The sequence below is a fragment of the Zingiber officinale genome, chromosome 9A (genome assembly GCF_018446385.1).
Source record: "Zingiber officinale cultivar Zhangliang chromosome 9A, Zo_v1.1, whole genome shotgun sequence".
Lineage (NCBI taxonomy): Eukaryota > Viridiplantae > Streptophyta > Magnoliopsida > Zingiberales > Zingiberaceae > Zingiber > Zingiber officinale.
This window is the reverse complement of record NC_056002.1, coordinates 134,923,828-134,943,417: the sequence shown is the minus strand read 5'-3', so window position 1 is coordinate 134,943,417 and position 19,590 is coordinate 134,923,828. Positions and strand designations below refer to the sequence as shown.

Sequence of the window (19,590 nt, the reverse complement as noted above, 5' to 3'; positions counted from 1 at the left end):
CAAAATGGTGCTTAACCTGAGAAACTCTAAAAGACGCCTCGCAGTCCTTGCACATTAGAAAAGACTCCTTAACATTCCTTAACATATCATAGAGACAAGCTCTGCCAAGAGGCACAGACTGCCTACTTTGAGATATTAAATCAAGAGTTAGAGTAGTCATCCCCAAAGGAACACCTTCGAAGATAGCTTTGCACCTATCCTCAACGTCAAAAGCCTTTCGAAGAATTTGTCTTTATGCCTGATGGAATCGAGTTCTTCTTTGTGAAGATAATAATTTAGCAACAATTACATTTTTACTTTTTAAATGTAAATCTTCATATCTTTTATTAGGCATAGCAAACATGGCAAACGTTAGTTACCAACATACTAAATGGTTTTTATAATTAGACCAAAGAGGCTGAAGTCATTGTTGAGCGTCTCAAACCCAACCCCTTTTGCTGTATTCCCATTAGCTTTCAATAAAAATGTTTCACTTAAGAGTATTCTTTCTCTTGTAAACTTCTAGTTTGGACCACAAGCACATATAATTAGCAAAGCTGAATTCCTATTTTTTATTTCCCTCTCATAGGTTTATTGAAACAATTAAGGATACATATGAGGACGTAATAACAAGAGTGAAATCTCTAGGCAAATTAACTGAAGCAGTCCTATAAAGATAAGATTACATCATGCATTAATTTTAAATCAATATCATTTTACATTAGTTATGAATATCATGATGTATGTTGTTTACATATTATTTTGGTCAATGAGACTCAGAGTAAATGCAAAAGTCGAATCTTGGTAGGAAATTTTGAAAATTACAAGTTTTAGGCTTAGTAAAGTAAAGACAAAATATATAAAATTTAAGTTTAGTAATAGTAAATATAGCAAGACAATTTTTAAGCCAAGAGATAATGAATCATCAATAACTAAAATTTTAAGTATCTAGCATCGTTTTTGCAAAAGGATGAAGGGTCGATAAAAATGTTTTATATAGGATATAAGCAGAATAATTGAAATGGACATCAAGTTGTTTTTTGTGATCATAAGATACCTCTAAAATTTAAAAAGAAATTTTATAAAACGGCAACTAGAATGATTATATGGAGTTCAATTTTTAGTTATAAACCAAGCACACTAGCAAAAGATAAGAATCGCAAAGATGAGGATGTTAAAGTAGATGTGTGAACATCTGAGGATAGAAAGAATACGATACTAGAACATTAGAGAAAAAGTCAAGACTACACCTATTGATAGAAAACTCCGAAACACATATTTAAGATTATAGTCACATAAGCATTCAATAAATGTTCAAATTAGACAATGTAAGAATATGACAAATATGCACATTAACATAGGAAGAACACCAAAGAAGATTTAATAGCAACGATAAAATAGGATAAACTCATTTAAATATAAATGATATAGATGAGGATATGGTAGGGAATCTAAATGAAACCCAGTTCCAAATGTGAACCTGGGTTATGACGGAAACATGCTGGATCATCTGGCCAAAACATGGATTGTATATTCCAAGAGGGCTAAAACACAAAAAAGGGGCAAACCAACATTAACATATAGTAGGCAGTTTATATTGTAGAGTCAATTATTTCTCTATGGCAGTTATGTTTTCATGTTTTAAGGTATGTGTGTGGTTATAAGTTGGTGGGAAGTTAGTGGGGAAGGGATCTAAGAATTATTGTCAAAAGAGAGAGATGTACCAATGGAGAAAGTTTCTCTATTTCTTGTTGAACTGTTTATGTTAACCCTAATAATTTTGTGTGTTTCTTTATTCTGATTTTGGGACTCTAACATTGGTCCGACCTACCGGATGTAAGAGGGATTGTATGCTTAGAAGGAATATCAAAGAGGTCAGATGGGGCTAATGTTTTGGAAGAGAGGGTGGCGATGCAAGAAGGAAGTATGGAAGTAATCAGAGGTATTATGCAGCATTGATGTCTGAAGTACAACAACATGGTTCTCTTTTACAAGAGATCAGCAATCAATTAGGAACAAGGGTTAAAGCAACACCATTGAAGGGGGGCATCCATTTTTGTTGATCAGTCATCTCAATCTGAGCCTCAAGAACATCAAGGTGATCAATTGGAGAAGTAAGGATGTCTATGAAGAAAGTAGAATTACCAATGTTTGATGATTGGGATCCACATGGATTACTAAGGCTGAGATTTATTTCGAAGTCCATAATTCAAGTTGGCACATGTAAGTATGGAAGGCTCCACCATTCATTGGTTTAATCTTCTTAAGGAGACCGAAGTTAATCTAACTTGGAAAAAACTTAAACGTGCTCTCATTGCTCGTTACAAAGGAACGGTCTAAATAAATCATTCATTGCTGCTTGAAAGGTTGCAGGGGCATTAGTGAGCCCAAAAGGCATAACTAAGAACTCATGATGTCCATTGTGAGTGTTAAATGCAGTCTTATGAATGTCTTCCTCTACTCTAATCTAATGGTACCCAATTTCAAGTCAATTTTTGAAAAAAATCATAGCTCCAAATAACTCATCAAGCAATTCATCTACCACATGAATAGGGTACTTATCTAAAATTGTAACCTTATTTAATGCTCTATAATCAACACACATTCCCCATGATGAATCTTTTTTTTACCAATAAAACAGGACTAGAGAAAGAACTTACACCAGGCCGAATAACCCCCAATTGCAATATTTCATGAACCTGTCTTTCGATTTCCTCCTTTCGATGGTGTGGGTAACGGAATGGACACACAATAATAGGGGACTCTGCCCTTCCTGCAACACTATAGCCTGTTGTTGACTTCACTTAGGTGGAAACCTGCTCCCTTCTTTGAAAACTGCAGAAAATCTTTCAAATTACTGCAATAATGCTGATGGTTGTGATGCATTCAATTCTGATTCTAGTGGTAATGTTGTTCGAGAAGTTACTCCCTCTGCTTCACATGACAACCCATCAATAGTAAAAGAATGCCTTTGCAAAAGGCAATATAGGGAGCAGGATTCTGCCCCCCTTTTGTCTCTTTGTTTACCCTTCTTAGCAGCCTCCAACTTACCTTGTAGGGTGACTAAAAGATCTTCATGATGGAACTGCATGGTCATCTCCTTCCAATCCATTACAACTTTCCATAATGTTTTCAATTGGGAAACTCCCAAGACTACATCTACACCTCTCAATTCTAATACATATGCCTATATTTTCAGCTCAAAAGTTCTCAAGTGAATGTATAACTCAGGACACTTCCCTTTAATAATCATGTTATGCCCATCACCAAATTTAATTCCCAATTGCCTTGTCTCTTGCACCTTCAATCCGAGAGCTACAGTTAATTGAGGATAAATAAAATTATGGCAGGTTTCACTATCTATAAGCACCACCATATCAATCCCCATTAGTTTGCCTTCACTTCATGGTTCTATTGTCAGTTGTACTTTCTGAATTCATACCCAATTATAGAAAATTATGGTAAAGTAGATAAGCCTATGACAGAATTGACTAAGAAGGATAATTTTCACTAGGGATCAACTTCTTTAGAGTCTTTCTTGTAACTCAAAACGCTCTTGCCTAGTCCCCTAGTTCTTGCACTCCTAGATTTTTCCAAGCCATTTAAGATTGAGTGTGATGCCTCTAGAAGAGGAATTGGCATTGTATTAATGCAAAATAGAAGATCAATAGCTTATTTTAGTAAAGCTTTATCAGAAGGGAATTTGTCAAAATGTGCATATGGAAAAGAATTGATAGCTTTGGTTTTATCTGTGCAACATTGGCGTCACTATCTTCTTGGGAGACCTTTTATAGTGTATACTAATCAAAAGAGCCTTAACATTTACTACAACAGTGGATCATAACCATAGATCAACAATGTTGGATGACCAAGTTATTGGGTTACCAATTTGAAGTTATTTACAAATCAGGTCTAGAAAATAAAGTTGTTGATTCATTATCCAAAATATATGAAGAAGGTGAATATCACACTTTAGTGTCTTACCCTACATGAGAGGAAGGTGAGATCTTATTGAAGAAGCTAAACAAGACCATCAATTGCAAAAAATTATGACCCATTAAACCAACAATCCAGATTCTCATCCAAGTTTTGAGATGCAACAAGGAGTTCTATATTACAACAATAGACTTGTTATATCTGCATCATCTCCTTTGATATAATCACTCCTAAAGGAATTTCATTCTTCCCCTTTAGGAGAACATTCAAGTTTCTTGAAAACTTATTGAAGCTTGGCAAGAGTTTGTGCAATCTTGTGATGTGTGCCAAAGGCACAAATATGCTGCAACTGTTCCTGGAGGCCTGCTCCAACCTTTGCCGATTCCGAATCTAATATGGGATGACATCTCTATGGATTTTATCACCGGGCTTCCTCAATCAAGAGGGCATGAAGTTGTTTTTGTTGCGATGGATCGGTTTTCTAAATATGCACATTTTATTGTGTCGAAACATCCTTATACAGCCAAGACAATAGCTGAATTGTTTGCTAGAGAAATTATACGACTCCATGGAATTCCTAAATCTATTATTAGTGACCGAGATCCATTATTCGATAGTCACTTTCGGAAAGAAATCATTCGGCTGTAGGGCACTATACTTAAGATGAGCTCTTCGTACCATCCTGAAACAGATAGGCAAACTGAAGTCTTGAATAGATGTTTGGAGGGATACTTACGTTGTTTTGCTTTTGAACAACCCAGAAATTGGGCTTATTGGATACCATGGGCAAAATTATGGTATAATACTTCTTTTCATATATCTATTGGTAAAACTCCTTTTGAAGTAGTTTATGGTCGAAAGCCTCCTACTTTACTATCTTAACAAATGAAACTACAGACAGTGACAAGGGAGTTATTTGACAAGGATGAAGCTCTCCTTCAACTTAAATGTAATCTTTCCAGAGTGCAAGAATATATGAATAGATATGCTGATAATAAAAAGAAAGCCACTACAATTTGTAGTAGGAGAATGAGTGTTCCTTAAATTAAGGCCCACAAGCAGCACACGGTTTCTAGGAGAATTATTCAAAAATTGGCAACAAAATATTATGGGCCTTTCCAGAGGTTATTGCAAAATATGGAGAGGTTGCATATAAGCTCAAACTCGCCCCTCATTCTTGAGTCCATCCCGTCTTTCATATATCATTACTTAAGAGAGCTATTGGAGAGTATAATGTACTAGCAAATCTACCGGAAGTAACACTTGAAGACCCGAAAATGTGATTTCTAGTAGAGACATTGTTCATAATGGCGAACTGATTCATCAATGGCTAGTCAAATGGAAGGGCAAGGATATGATTGACACGTGGGAGGATGATTTCACTCTTAAAACTCATTTTCCTCATTTTAGCCTTGAGGACAAGGCTAGAGCTGTAGCATGTGGTAATGATATAAACCCAGTTCCAGATGTGAACCTAGGTTATGGGGGAACATGTTGGATCATCTGGATTATGGAGAAACAAGCCCAAAACATGGATTGCATATTCCAAGAGGGCTAAAACACAAAAGGAGCAAATCAACATTAATATATAGTAGGCAGTTTATATTGTAGAGTCAGTTGTATCTATGTGGCAATTATGTTTTCATGTTTTAGAGTATGTGCATGGTTATAAGTTGATGGGAAGTTTGTAGGGAAGGGATCTAAGAATTATTGTCAAAGAGAGTATTGTTTTTGGCTAGTGGAGAGAGTTTCTCTATCAGACCTTAGTGTGTGCGTGTTCTTGTTGTACTGTTTGTGTTAACCCTAATAATTCCGTGTGTTTCTTTATCCTAGTTTTGGGACTCTAACATAATCGATCCCAATACATAAAAGGATCCATATAATAGACCTCATTTAGTGGGATAAAGGCTTGATGTTATTGTAATTCCCTCTCATAATTTAAAGCAAATCTGTTTCTCATTTATGGTCTTCACTAGGGGTGTAATCGAGCCGAGCCGAGCCGAGCCGAACTCTTGGATGTTTGAGTTTGGCTCGTTTATAATCGAGCCGAGCTCGAGCTTTATTTAACGAATATATTCATGGCTCACGAACTTATTCGAGCTTTTATCGAGCCTAAACGAGCTTAATAAATATAAATTATAAATTTAAATATTCATTAAAAACTAAATTATATATTTTTAAAAAATTATAATATTTTTGTTAAAATTTATAATTTTATTCTAATAAATAAATTTAATATATTTGTCTATGTTTTTTATAAGTAGAGTGTAAAATATATAAATTCAATATCAAAACTATTATTTTTTTTTTTGTTTAAAAGTTGATTTATGAGCTTAACGAACATGTTCACGAGCTAACGAGCCGAATATTGTGAAGCTTGAGCTTGGTTTGTTTATCTTAACGAGCCTCATTAAACGAGCTCAAACGAGCTTTTATCGAATCGAGCTTCGAATAGCTCACGAGCGGCTTGGCTCATTTACACCCCTAGTCTTCACTTTGCCTAAAGCCATGCTCAACTCATTTCATCCTTCTTCACCTAAACTGTAAATATGACACACATATTGGGGCTAACAAAATTCAATCAAGAATATCTACTTGAGCTAGTTAGGATATTTTAATCATAACTCGAAACTAAATCCAGTATGTCTTGAATCTGATAAGTCATGTATTTCTCTTATTTGTGAATGAGGGTTTTATTACGCCACCCTCTCTTCTAATTGTTTATTCTTTTCTTTTATAAAGGAAAGAACTCTAAAATTTATCTAGCCATCTGTAATCAAGTGTGATACCTCTCATAAATCTCAGAAGCAAATAGTATGCCATAAAATATTTCTGTCATGAAATCAGCAGATTAAATTACTAAAAATGAACTTGTTATACTAAATATTGAAAAGGCTTTTCTTTACTATGCTGAAACTAGTACCTACAGGATCAGTTAAATGCTTTTCATATTCCTCATCTGTATATTTGAGAACATCCACAGACTGCATCCAGAAGACAATAAAACATGTTACACAATTAGCAAAAAATAAAAAACTTGCAGCAATGTTTGATCTGAATAGTGTTGGCTTACCTTGTTGTATTTAGCGAATGAGTAATCACCTGTAGGTGGAACACCATTTACAACCCTTACCTGTAAAGCTCAACTTTAAGAACATAAAAAAGTGTAACTTGGTAACTAAACTGACCATTGCAAGTATTAGCAACATACTCGAGCAAGAGGGAGAATTCTATACCCAATGATACAGTTGCAAGTTATCTGGTCGAGCAGAAGATGTAAAAGGAAGCCATTGCCAAGAAATCTGCAAAATAGGTAAATAGTGCAATAAATTAATAACTATGACAGTTAGTGAGCTAGAGGTTGATGTGACCATGGAATTGATAAATTTGGCATCAACTTCACCCACCAATCTTAATTAAAAATAAAGCACATAGTTCTTCCTACGGATTAAGATCTCGAATCATGCCAACGGCACAACTAAAATTTTTCAACCTAGATGGAGAATACTCAAGATCGGCTGGCATAGAAAATGACTAATAGCCTGCTAGTGTTGGCCGAGCCACTAGAAACCAAAGTGATTCCACTTGTTTCATCTAGTTTTAGTATCAACTAAGAAAAAAAGATATTGGATGAAGTAGAGAAATGTACTTAGTGAGAGGCAAAAAGCATTGATGAGATGTGAAAGAGGAGAGGTAGGAGTGAAAAGTCAGTAGTGCTCCTTCGTCAACCCTAGGCGATTTGCGAGTGAGCACCCGAGGTAGGAACATATCACATCCCTACCCCGAGTGACACAAAGAGCAAGTGAGAGAGAATAAAGTTAAGATATAACTTTTTGATTAATTATTAATGTTATTATATCCATGGTTTAAAATTTCGAGTTATTCCAGAGTTTCGGGTTATAACGATACAATTTTAGTACCATATCATTTTCAATACCTTTTAAACAAAAAATATATTAATTAAAAAATATTTTTATTAATATTTAATTGTTATACACCTTTACTATTGAGTTATATTTGAGATATTGAATGTTGAGTTTAAGTTTTAATATTATTCATGGAATATTTGGTGCTTATTGAGTAAATATCGATTTAGAGTTAAGTTAGAAATTATATTATATACCCATGATGACCGGTCATGGCCGGTCCCAAGCCCGGATAAAGGAGGAGGATTGCGTTAGGTTGCCAGCCGGCGTCAAACTATGATAAATATTTCATGAATGAATCCATTAAACTATTGTGCTAATGCTAGGTTGTTCCCCGTAAGGAACGCGTTGCAGGGTCCAACTGTAATGTCTCGGCAAGGACCGCTACATCTCCAGAACTCGGGTGTAGTGATAAATATGCAAGAGTTCGCGTTACAGGGTCCGACTGTAACGTCTCAGCAAGGACCGCTACATCTCCATGAGAACTTGGGTGTAGTGTTAAATAGGCAAGAGTTCTCACACCATAGGTTAGATAAGAACAAATATGATAGGAAAACTAATAATCTAAGATTTGGAATATGGAACTCTCACTGGTAAATCAATGGAGGTAGTAGATATGATAATTAGGAGAAAAATTAATATTTTGTGTGTACAAGAGACAAAATGGACAGGTAAGAAGGCAAAGATGATAGAGAACTCGGGTTTTAAGTTATGGTACACTGGAAAGAGTAAAACAAGAAATGGAGTGGGTATTATTGTAGATAGTTTGTTAAAGGATGAAGTTGTAGGAGTAGTTAGAAAAGGGGATGAATTATAGCCCTTAAGATAATAGTGGCGAAAGAAACTATGAACATAATTAGCGTATATGCATCACAAGTAGGATTAGATGAAGCTACCAAATTAAGGTTTTTGGAGGACTTAGATGAAATATTACAAAATATTTCACCAAATGAAAGGATTTTAATAGGAGGTGATCTAAATGGGCATGTCGGAGTGAAAAATGAGAAATATGAGAGGATCTATGGGGGTTGAACGAGGAATGAGGAAGGGAAAACTATATTAGATTTTGCGATAGCATATAACCTTATATTAGCTAATACGTTTTTTAAGAAAAGAGAAGAACACTTAGTCACATTCAAAAGTGGGAATAATAAATCGCAAATTGATTTTCTTATGGTTAGGAAGAAGGATAGAAAGATTTGTAAAGATTACAAAGTCATCCCTAGAGAAAACTTAACTACCCAACATAGGGTAGTAATATTGAATATATACCTCAAACATAGTATCGATAGAAAGAAAATATATACAATTCCTATAATTAAGTGGTGGAAGTTAAAGGATAGGAAGCAACATATATTTAAGGAGAAAGAGAAGTACAAGCATTAGGTGAAATATACGATGACTCTAATACGACATGGGATAAGATGGTATCAAAGTTAAAAATAGTAGCTAAGAGTGTCCTCGGTGAGTCAAAGGGGCATGCGCTACTAAGTAAAGAATCTTGGTGGTGGAATGAGAAAGTACAAGAGAAAGTGAAGGAAAAACGAATAGCTTATAAGGAATTATATATTTGTAAGAATGAGGAAAACTTAAAAAAATATACAATAGCCAAGAAAAAAGCTAAGAAAGTGGTGAGTGAAGCAAAAAATGAAACTTTTGAACGGTTATATCAAAAATTGGATACAAAAGAAGGGGAAAGAGACATTTATAGAATAGCTAAAGTGAGAGAAAGAAAAACAAGAGATCTTAGTCAAATAAAATGTATTAAAGATAAATGTAATAGGGTATTAGTAAGCGATGGAGAAATAAAAGAGCGGTGGAAGAGGTATTTTCATTAACTTTTTAATGAAGGTTTAGGTGACCAACTTAACTTAGGTAATTTAATTAGGTCAAATGAGCATAGAAATTTTAATTTTTATCGTAGAATTCAAACTTCAGAAGTAAAATAAACTTTAAATGAGATGCACAATGGAAAAGTCATTGGACCAGATGATATTCCGATAGAGGTATGGAAGTGCTTAGGGAAACAAGGTATTGAATGGCTTACAAAATTATTTAACATGATATTGAAAACGAAAAGAATGCCTGATCAATGGAGGATAAGTACTCTAGTTCCCTTATATAAGAATAAGGGAGACATACAAAATTGTGCAAACTATAGGGGTATTAAACTAATGAGTCATACTATGAAACTTTGGAAAAAAATAATAGAAAAAAGATTAAGGAAGGAGACCACAGTGATAGAAAATCAATTTGGGTTCATGCCTGGAAGGTCGACAATAGAATCTTCTTAGACAATTAATTGAAAATATCGGGAGCAAAAACAAGATCTACACATGGTATTCATTGACTTAGAAAAAGCGTATGATAGAGTCCCAAGAGAAATTATATGGCGAATTTTAGAAAAGAGAGGTGTTAGCGTAACATATATTGAACTAATTAAGGATATGTATGAGGATGTAACGACCAGAGTAAAGACTTCCAATAAAGATAGGGTTACATCAAGGATCAACTCTAAGTCCCTATCTTTTTACACTAATTATGGACGAACTCACTGCGCACATTCAAGACACAGTACCGTGGTGCATGTTGTTTGCAGATGATATTATTTTGGTAGATGAGACACGTGAAGGAGTAAATGCTAAACTAGAATCTTGGAGGGAAACACTAGAAGGGAAAGGTTTTAAGCTTAGTAGATTAAAGACAGAATATATGAAATTTAAGTTTAGCAATATTAGAAGTAATGAAACAATTGTTAAGATAGGAGAGGACGAGTTGCCTGGAACCGAGCGATTTAAATATTTAGGATCATTTTTACAAAATGATGGAGGGATTGAGAGAGATGTCTTACATAGAATACAAGCAGGATGGGTGAAATGGAGGGGAGCGTCGAGTGTTTTATGTGACCGTAAAGTACCTCTTAAACTTAAAGGTAAGTTCTATAAAACCGCAGTTAGACCTGCTATGTTATATGGAGCTGAATGTTGGGCTATGACTCGAGCACACGAGCAGAAAATGAGAGTTGCAGAGATGAGGATGTTAAGGTGGATGTGTGGACATACAAAGATGGACAAAATAAGAAATGAGAGCATTAGAGAGAAAGTCGGAGTTGCATCTATTGAGGGAAAACTCCGAGAGACACGTTTAAGATGGTACGGACATGTACTTAGACGACCAATAAATGCTCCAGTTAGGCGATGTGAAACTATGATAAATATGCATATCAAACGAGGAAGGGGAAGACCAAAAAAGACTTGGTTAGCAACAATAAAACAAGATAAAATATATTTAAATATAGATGATGATATAATAGGAGATAGAGCTCAAATTTTAAAAGGATTCATACAGCCGACCCCACCTAGTGGGAAAAGCTTGGTTGTTGTTGTTAATACTCAGTCTCCTATATCGTTAAAAGATTTTTTTTCTCTATGTTTACCTCGCGAGCAAATAAAGAAGGAAAAAAGATAATCATCCTTAAAAGAGGATTTTTTTTTTCTCTACTTACCTTGTGAAGAGATAAAGGCAAGAAAGAAATTAATCATCTTTAAAGAAGTTTAAAAAAAATCTCTTTGTTTACCTTTGTGGACGGATAAAGAGGAAAAATTAAAAAGGTAAAATTAACCAAAGAAAAATTACTTGATGAAAGAAGGAAAAGAATTAAGAAGGTAAAAATATTGTTGGAGAAAAGATTCCTTGTTAAAAAAATAAAAATTTGTCTGAAATTAAAAATTAAAAAAATAGAAAAAAAACACGCACACACACAATGACCCGTGACCTCATGGAGGTTGTCATGAGGTCGTGGTGCTAGTGTCGGTCAGTGGACATGCCAACCGTCGCTGATCGATACTTAAAACCTTGATTATATCACTCATACTTATATCTTATGTATATACATAAATTTTATCTTTTTATAAATTATATCATATAATTACAATTAAATCTATAAATTGATCACTTTATAGATTAATTTAGTAATTTAATTTATGCAATAACTAATTTAAATTAAATTATTTATTAAATGAGACTAAATTTGATTGTAAATCAGATTAAAACAATGTATTAACTCAGATTACAACTTGTATTATAGTACTCAAATAAAATTAAATGTGATTTGGTTATACCCTATAAAGTTAATTAAGTTAATGCAATTTGCTCAAATAAGAGCAATCCAAGCAATTGTATGATCAATTATTATTTAATCAATCAACAGTGACGATTTGCTCCAATATAAACAATCACAATTACAACACAAGTGATAACACCATGGACAGCACTGATATTGTACCATTGACCATTCTGGTCAAAGGCCAAAGTTATGGCATGGCTCAAGGTTTCAATTCTTAGTTCTTCCAACTAATTTGATTAAAAAAAACTATCAGAAAATAATAAACATGACACCAAGCATGTAGTTGGCAATGTGAAAAGGGAACACAATATAGCATCAAATTGTTTTGCGTCAAATGATCTAGAATTTATGATTTGGAAGATTTATTTAACAAACCTTGATGATCCATATATAAGGCAAACTTATGCAACATGATTAGCTTATGTATAGATTTTATTGCCATGATCACATAACAAAATTCAGGATAAGATCTTTGACATCTCACAACAATCATAAAAAAATATGAATCTTTATGTAATGTATGATTCTCTATGTATTTAAACATTTAGATGATAAGTGAGATGCTAGAATGATAAATTGGTTCAAAATTTTTTATATGACGCACTAACCAGACCAAAAATATCAAAATTTTAAAATAATATGCAAAGGACCAATCAATCATGGAGGGTATTACTATGCTTAACCATGTGAATTAGTGAAAGTAAAATGATCATGGTTGAAAATTTAGTCATAATAAATAATAACATTAGGGTTGGCGTACTAACACTTCTTAAAAATTTAGGATTGGCACTTTTTAAAATTTATATTTTTGGCACAATAATTTTAAAAACATCATAGTTTTATCAAAATTGTTTATTTGTGCTTCAAAAGCATTTTACTCAATGATATATTTGCTGAAAATTCAATGAGAATAGGCGATTCACAAGCATATACATACAAGTTTCCTACCCCTCCATCCCACCCAACCCCACAGATCCACTCAATTCACTTGGCCCATCCAACCTACCTATTCTACTTGATTAGTCCAACCCAATACATATCCAACCTTTATAGTCAACCTAATCTACTTGGCTCGCCTGACCTATTAAATCCTCCCACCACATCTAGCTCTTCCACCAATCTAGCTTACGTAACTCGCCCAACTATTCAACCTTACCTATCCAAGTAACCCACCAGGTCAACTCAGCTTGTCAAATTTGCCCAACACCGACACATCAAACCCATCTGGTCCACTAAATCCTTTTGGCTTGCTCATTCAGTGCAACCAACGACATCCAAATAATCTGGCATGCCTTACATCTCGGCTCATTCAGTCCATTATAGAATAGGTGGAAGGGAATAATTCCTTCAGAATAATCATTTTACCCTCAAATGTCAATGTCAATTCAAGAATTGGAAAGGAATCACAGGAGGAGAATCAACCACTCCCATGTCATTGTATTTCAACCTCGTACACATAACCTCGCGACAATCCTATAGTAAGCAAGCTCTTGAATAAAAATCCTTGTTATTTGGAAAAGGAAATCAAAAGGAAGAAAGACAAACATGAACAAGATGAAAAATGAAAAAACTATATAAGGTACTAAATCTTGTTTACCTTTTCCTCTTTCTCTGAATATTGTCGTTTCTTCAAGTGGGAGATCTCTATCGTGGGCATAAGCGGTGCCATCCCTCCTGTAAGAGCATAAACCTAGGTACCAAAAAAAATCCATAATTGATGCAATGAATGTGAGGTAGAAAATTTTAAACTAGGGAGAAATAAAGGTGTTTACCTCCCGATGGATGCCATCGGGTTTCCTTTGGGAATCCTTCTGAGGACGGGTTTTCTTCTCCTGAGCACCAGGGAATGAGTTCTTGGGAAGGCCGAGGATGTCCTTGGCATCCATGGCAAAGGCTCGAAGAAGTGTTATAATTAAGCCATGAATCACCTACAATTGCACAGAGTGTTATAATTTAATAGAACCAAAAAATGATCAAAATGCATCAGTAGAGAAAGTTCAAGGCTACATGTTGCAAGATAAGCAGAAGTAAGGTTTAAAATTTTGACCCGTGCCGAGGTTTCGGTTCTAGACTGGAACAATACGGTTTCGGTACCATATCGTATCGTGCCGATATAGTTTCGATATTTTCTAAATATGAAATATATTAGTTAAAAAAAAAAAATATTTAACGTAAATATTTTAAAAATAAACAATATAAAAATAATCTTAAAAAAAGAAAAGATAAGAAAATAGATAAATAAATAAAAAAAATTATTATAATTTTTAAATTAAAATAAATGAAATGTAAAATTAATTAGATAATTTTATTAGGGTTTAATAAAGCATTTTTAGATTATCTCTATCATAGCTAAGAGTTGATTAAAATAATTAACCTAAATTTAATAAAAAAAAATTGAAATCCGACACCACTTGCGAGCTCACGCGACTTCGGCGCTGCCGCAGGGTTGCACAACCCCTCAACCATGGCCACGGGGATCGCGTGACTCCTCTGGCACGACCGCGGTGGTCCCTTTGCAGCGGCCGCAGGATTGCACGATGCCTCCACGGAGGAGGCAGAAGGGTTACTGCTGTTGTGGGGTCAAGCAACCCCTCCGCTACGGCCACGGGGTCGCGCAACATGTCGCAGCTGTTGCAGGTCTGGTGCCGAGGTCGTGCCGGTGCCGGTCGCCGAGCGGAACGAGATGTTTCACCCATTTCGACCGCCTCGACACAACACTTTAAACCATGAGCAGAAGACTAGGATGAGAAGGAAATTATTAAAACAACAGAAGATGCAAAACATTTCAGATGCCATGTATTTCTCTAAAGGTATCCATTAAAGATTCTACACACTTCTAAAAAGACAATTTTTATATAGCCATAAACCAATAGGCAAACAAAGAGAACTAGTGCAAGGCCAAAGTATTTTAATAGGAACAAGATAGAAAAAGGACAAACATGTAGAAGAATTCACTTGTCAAAATAGCAATTAGTATCTCACAACTTTTGTCAAATTTATATGTGATGTGGCAGTGGACTTTAGTTTAGATGTATCAAGACAAGAAGATTTCCTAAAGCTATCGTTTATACTCGAGAAACTGTGCAGAGTAGGCCACCTCTCTTCTTAAGCAAGAAAATAGGTGAAGTCGTGCACGATGGCTAGAGGAGAAATGTAGCTAAATGCAAGGGGAAGTCAGCAGAAGAAAGATCGTCAGATTGGGAAGCTGGCAAAGGCAGAGCAAAGAGATCAGAGAGGGGATCAAAGAACAAGCTTGAGTACAAGTATATGAAGGGAATCAGAGCAGACCCTTAGTGCAAATCAACATCTGATAGATTGACAACAGAGACAACCAGCAATCACGCAGAAGTTTGGAACCAGAATCCAGTATCAGCAAAGCAGAGTCAGCAGTGTCCTAGGGAGGAAGATCCGCATGCATTGTTTTAGTGACAAGACCGTCACATGTGGGATTGGGGGAAAAGGAAATAATTGTTGTTAGGGTTGATAAAAGATTGGGTAGACAAATATTAAGGTTATAAAATTGCATTTGGTACACATGAATAGAATGAAATTAGAATGGGAATGAGAAAGGAATGGATTGGAGAAAAAACAAAAGTGGAATGCTTAATTCCATTCCTATATTTGGTTGCACTAAGGAATAACATAAAAAGACAAATTGCCCAATGAACACATATAGAGACCTCTTTTTTTTCTTTTTTTTTTTTGGCAAAACCTAATATCAAACACTACCACCAAATTGCAAAACTTATACATATATCAAATAAATTCTCCATTTGTATGACCAAAACTTGCACATAGAACAAAACATATCCACTATCATACTCAACATTTAAACAAAAGCAACAAAAGTCGCTATCTATCTACATCTTTTTCATATTCTTTTTTTGAGCAAGTTAAGTAAGCATCTATTATAGTCATAATCTATCAAAAGAAGCTCAACCTTCTATCTATGTCTATCAACTCAATAACAAAACAAACTTCAATAAACACTCAAAAAAAACTTTGTAAAATAAAAGAGGGAAAAGGAACAATTTAAAATTAAAATAATCAATCTAAATCTAGCCACTTCCTAGAATCTATAACACCTTCAAACCATTTACGATAGTCATTGTTGGTGCAATTATGCTTCAGCTTGGTCTTGTTAGACCAAAATGTTTGGGCAATGTAATTGAGTTGAGTCTTTAAGTTAGGTTGATGTGTCAAATATGTCAAGATTAATTAGATATTTATATTGAATAAAGTCCAAGTGGATCAAGATTGACTAGACACTTAGTAATTGAGAAGTTCAACAAGTATTAGCATCGGAGAAAGAATAGCAGGGGTTGGCAATGAATATTGGAGTGAAAGTGTTGGCAATGGATGAAGTCTAATAGGAGTTGGCAATGGACAAAATCCAACAGGTGTTATCAAGGGGAAAAGTCCAAAATGCATATTGATATGATGCATACTTTTATTTACATATAGAGTTGCTTAAGCCAAACAAAACAGCTAAGCTTCCAATGGTCAAGAAGAGGAAGATTTGAGAAGAATATCTGCTCCTCTTCGAAGAAGAGACTCAAACACAATAGAACTTGGAAGTTGAGTACCTACTACATTTTACCCATGAAAATTATCTCACTTCATATATATGATTTATGATAGTACAGCAAGCAGGGCCTGGTGCTGATTTTTCTTGCATACATATAGAAAATTGTAGATGAAACAGATAGAATATATTTGGTACATAAATAGAATAAAAGCTTCTGTAGACTAGAATCTAGGTAGTTTAGCACCAAAAATTCGAGTTTGTGTTCCTTTCCCTTGTCTTCCCTCAAAAGGGTATCTCCTGATTGTTCCTCGAGATCAAACCTTGCCTACTTGTGTCTTTAATGTGTTCTTTATAATTAGCAGGATAATCCTACCCTTTATTTTCTTGATTGAAATAAAGGAATATTTAAGCATGATCAATCACGGACAGAGACAAGAAGTCCAAAAACAGTAAAGCATCCAAAGTTGAGAACATATATCCCATATAGTAAACAATCTGACTAGATTTGGACAATCTAACAACTTCACTTAAAGTAAAAGCAATGGTAAATTTGAGATAAATCACTAAGAGGAAGGGAAAATCACTTCTTCTCCCTCTTCACCTGCATATCTGTGCCAAACGCCCTAAAACCCTGACTCTTCCCTCTACCTCAATTCAATGGATTCCAAGGTGCTACAAGAGCCCCCCATGATTTCCTCAGAACTAGCGATCGTACACACGCGTTGCATGTGTAATATAATACATGAATACATGCAAAGTTTATAAAAAGAATATTTTAGCATTAAAATGCTAAAGCAAAGTCATTAGTATAAAGTAACTGCCACTTTGAGAATCCGAATTATTTGGGTTCTCGAGTGTCGCCCTTGCGTCTATAACGGACTCTCCTTCATAAAAAAATAATTTAATTCTTTATATCAAATATTAAACTGATAAGAACAATACTACAATTAATCTTAGCCAAAAGGTCACCCATAAATTGGGTAAGGGTGTGACCCATGTAATAGTGCAATGCAAAGGTAACGCTCGAGAATCCCAAAAGTAAGCTATTATAATAGACTCCCTCTAATAAAAAATTAATTTAATATCATACTTGATCTTAGCCAAAAAATTGAGAAAAGTATGGTTTCTAACGTCGCCAACCCAAGGTATTTATAGAAGTTTCTCCGCTCGTAATGTTGTCAATCCTAAGATGTGGAACTAAAGAGAATCAAAAAAAATTATTGATGAGAAAAATTCTCAATAATACGCAACAAATTGTTTTGAACAGTGAGATGCAGGAACGTTTTAGTAGTCTTCAAATATGGTGCTCTCTCCCGAGCTCGAATCCTAAAAGTACAAAGGTCATTTAAGTAATAAGCTAATACTAAGAACAACTTCATATAAATAATTTATTCCCCGTTCTTTGGTATTAAACGTACTAATTTCTTAATTGATTGCTAGTCTTTTAGTTATTAGATCCATAGATTCATTAATCTATCTACCCATTTATCATTCTATAAATCTAACCAACATGTACTTAAATCAATTAAGTCGCGAGCTTATTAGCTAATCACACGAATTGGTAATAGAGTTCAACTAGATTTACCCCTACTGTTAGCATGTGATAATTCATTGAATGAAAGTTAACTCATTAACCTCACCGTTAACAGAGAGTTATTCAACCCATTGATAACAACCGGATTATTCCTACATCTAGTGGGAGTAACCAACGTTTAGTATCGATTGAAGGCAATTTAATTCATCCTCCTTACTGTTAACAGCAACCTCGATAAACCCCAAAATCCATAACCAGTCTCAAATTCCAGCTTCTACTCGGAAATAGGACTAATTTGAACCAAATTTAGGTAAGGCAGGATTATTACCTTTGGGCTTCTTCTTCTCTGGCAGTGGCTCCTGGAGGTCTATGGAGGCAACGGCTTGAGTTAAGGTGGTGGTGACAGCAACCGTGGCAGCAACAGGAACTGCTTCCCGAGGTCCGTCGGTTTACGCTGGGCGCAGATCGGCGCTCAAGCCGCGACCCAGGTCTCTGGGGACGGTCTGCAACAGCTGACTGTGACCCCTTTGTCCGAGACGGCGACCGCAAGCAGTGGCAGCTCTGTGGCACCGGCGGTGTCGGGCGGAGGTGGCGCGGCGTTGGGCGAAAAATTGCCGCGGAAAATCGCGAATGGAAAAAGAAAAGGTAAGGCGGTGGAAGCTAGGGCAATAGGAACTTGGGGTTTTTTTTTTCTATCCCTAATTGAGTCAATCCCATGAAATATTCATAACTTTGTTTAACTACAAATTTATAATAATTCTGTAAAAATCTCAATAACTTATCTTACTATTTTATTAAAAATCTTCCCTCTTTACTAACTAATTTTGATGAAACCTAAAATGAATTTATATTAATATCCTTCTTTCTATTCGCACTAAAAATAATTTCAAGGTTTATTAGTAATTTCACAAGCAAAATAATCAGTGATCTAGAGTTCGAGACTCAGCTGCGGCATATTATTATAAAATTTTCTCATCTTTAATTTTCTCTGTTGTTTTATATAAAAAAAATATAGTTCTCTTTAGCCCCACATCTTATAATTGACAACACTATGATCAAATAAACTTTTATAAATATTTTGGGTCAACAATGTTAAAAAAATATATTTTTCTTAGTTTTTTTTACTCATATAAGTATAATATTAAATTAAATTATTTTTTTCATAGGGAAATCGTAAGAGTGGCACTCGAAAATCCAAACAATTCGGATTTTCAAATACCCAAATAATTTAGGTTTTTAAAAGTCAAGTACTTTACCCTAATGACTCTATTTTAGTATTTTAATGCTAAAATACTTTAATTAATATAATTTGATTATAAAAAGTCAATGTGATTTCAATATATTATATTATACACGCGACGCGTGTGCATGATTACTAGTATATAATATATATATCCTTATTATTTATCAAATTATAATTATAATAATAATAATAATAATAATAATTATTATTATTATTATTATTATTATTATTATTATTATTATTATTATTATTATTATTATCCTTAAACAACCTTATTTATAATAAAAAAATTTACTTATTTCATAATTAGTCATCTTA

At 34.5% G+C, this 19,590-nt stretch overlaps 1 protein-coding gene and 1 pseudogene across 1 annotated transcript in view; both read right to left on the bottom strand.

Annotated features, from left to right (window-relative positions):
- Nucleotides 1-18,738, bottom strand: part of LOC122019965 (SWR1-complex protein 4-like) — a 37,188-nt gene extending 18,450 nt beyond the window's left edge. The window contains exons 1-6 of the mRNA XM_042577633.1: nt 18,358-18,738; nt 13,740-13,895; nt 13,565-13,657; nt 7,152-7,217; nt 6,989-7,048; nt 6,843-6,899 (exon numbers count right to left, since the gene is read on the bottom strand). Of these exons, the coding sequence (XP_042433567.1) occupies nt 6,843-6,899; nt 6,989-7,048; nt 7,152-7,217; nt 13,565-13,657; nt 13,740-13,853 (390 nt within the window). The 5' untranslated portion in view covers nt 13,854-13,895; nt 18,358-18,738. The remainder of the gene's footprint in view (nt 1-6,842; nt 6,900-6,988; nt 7,049-7,151; nt 7,218-13,564; nt 13,658-13,739; nt 13,896-18,357) is intronic.
- Nucleotides 17,475-17,616, bottom strand: LOC122022190 (annotated as a pseudogene).
- Nucleotides 18,739-19,590: the final 852 nt, after the last annotated feature.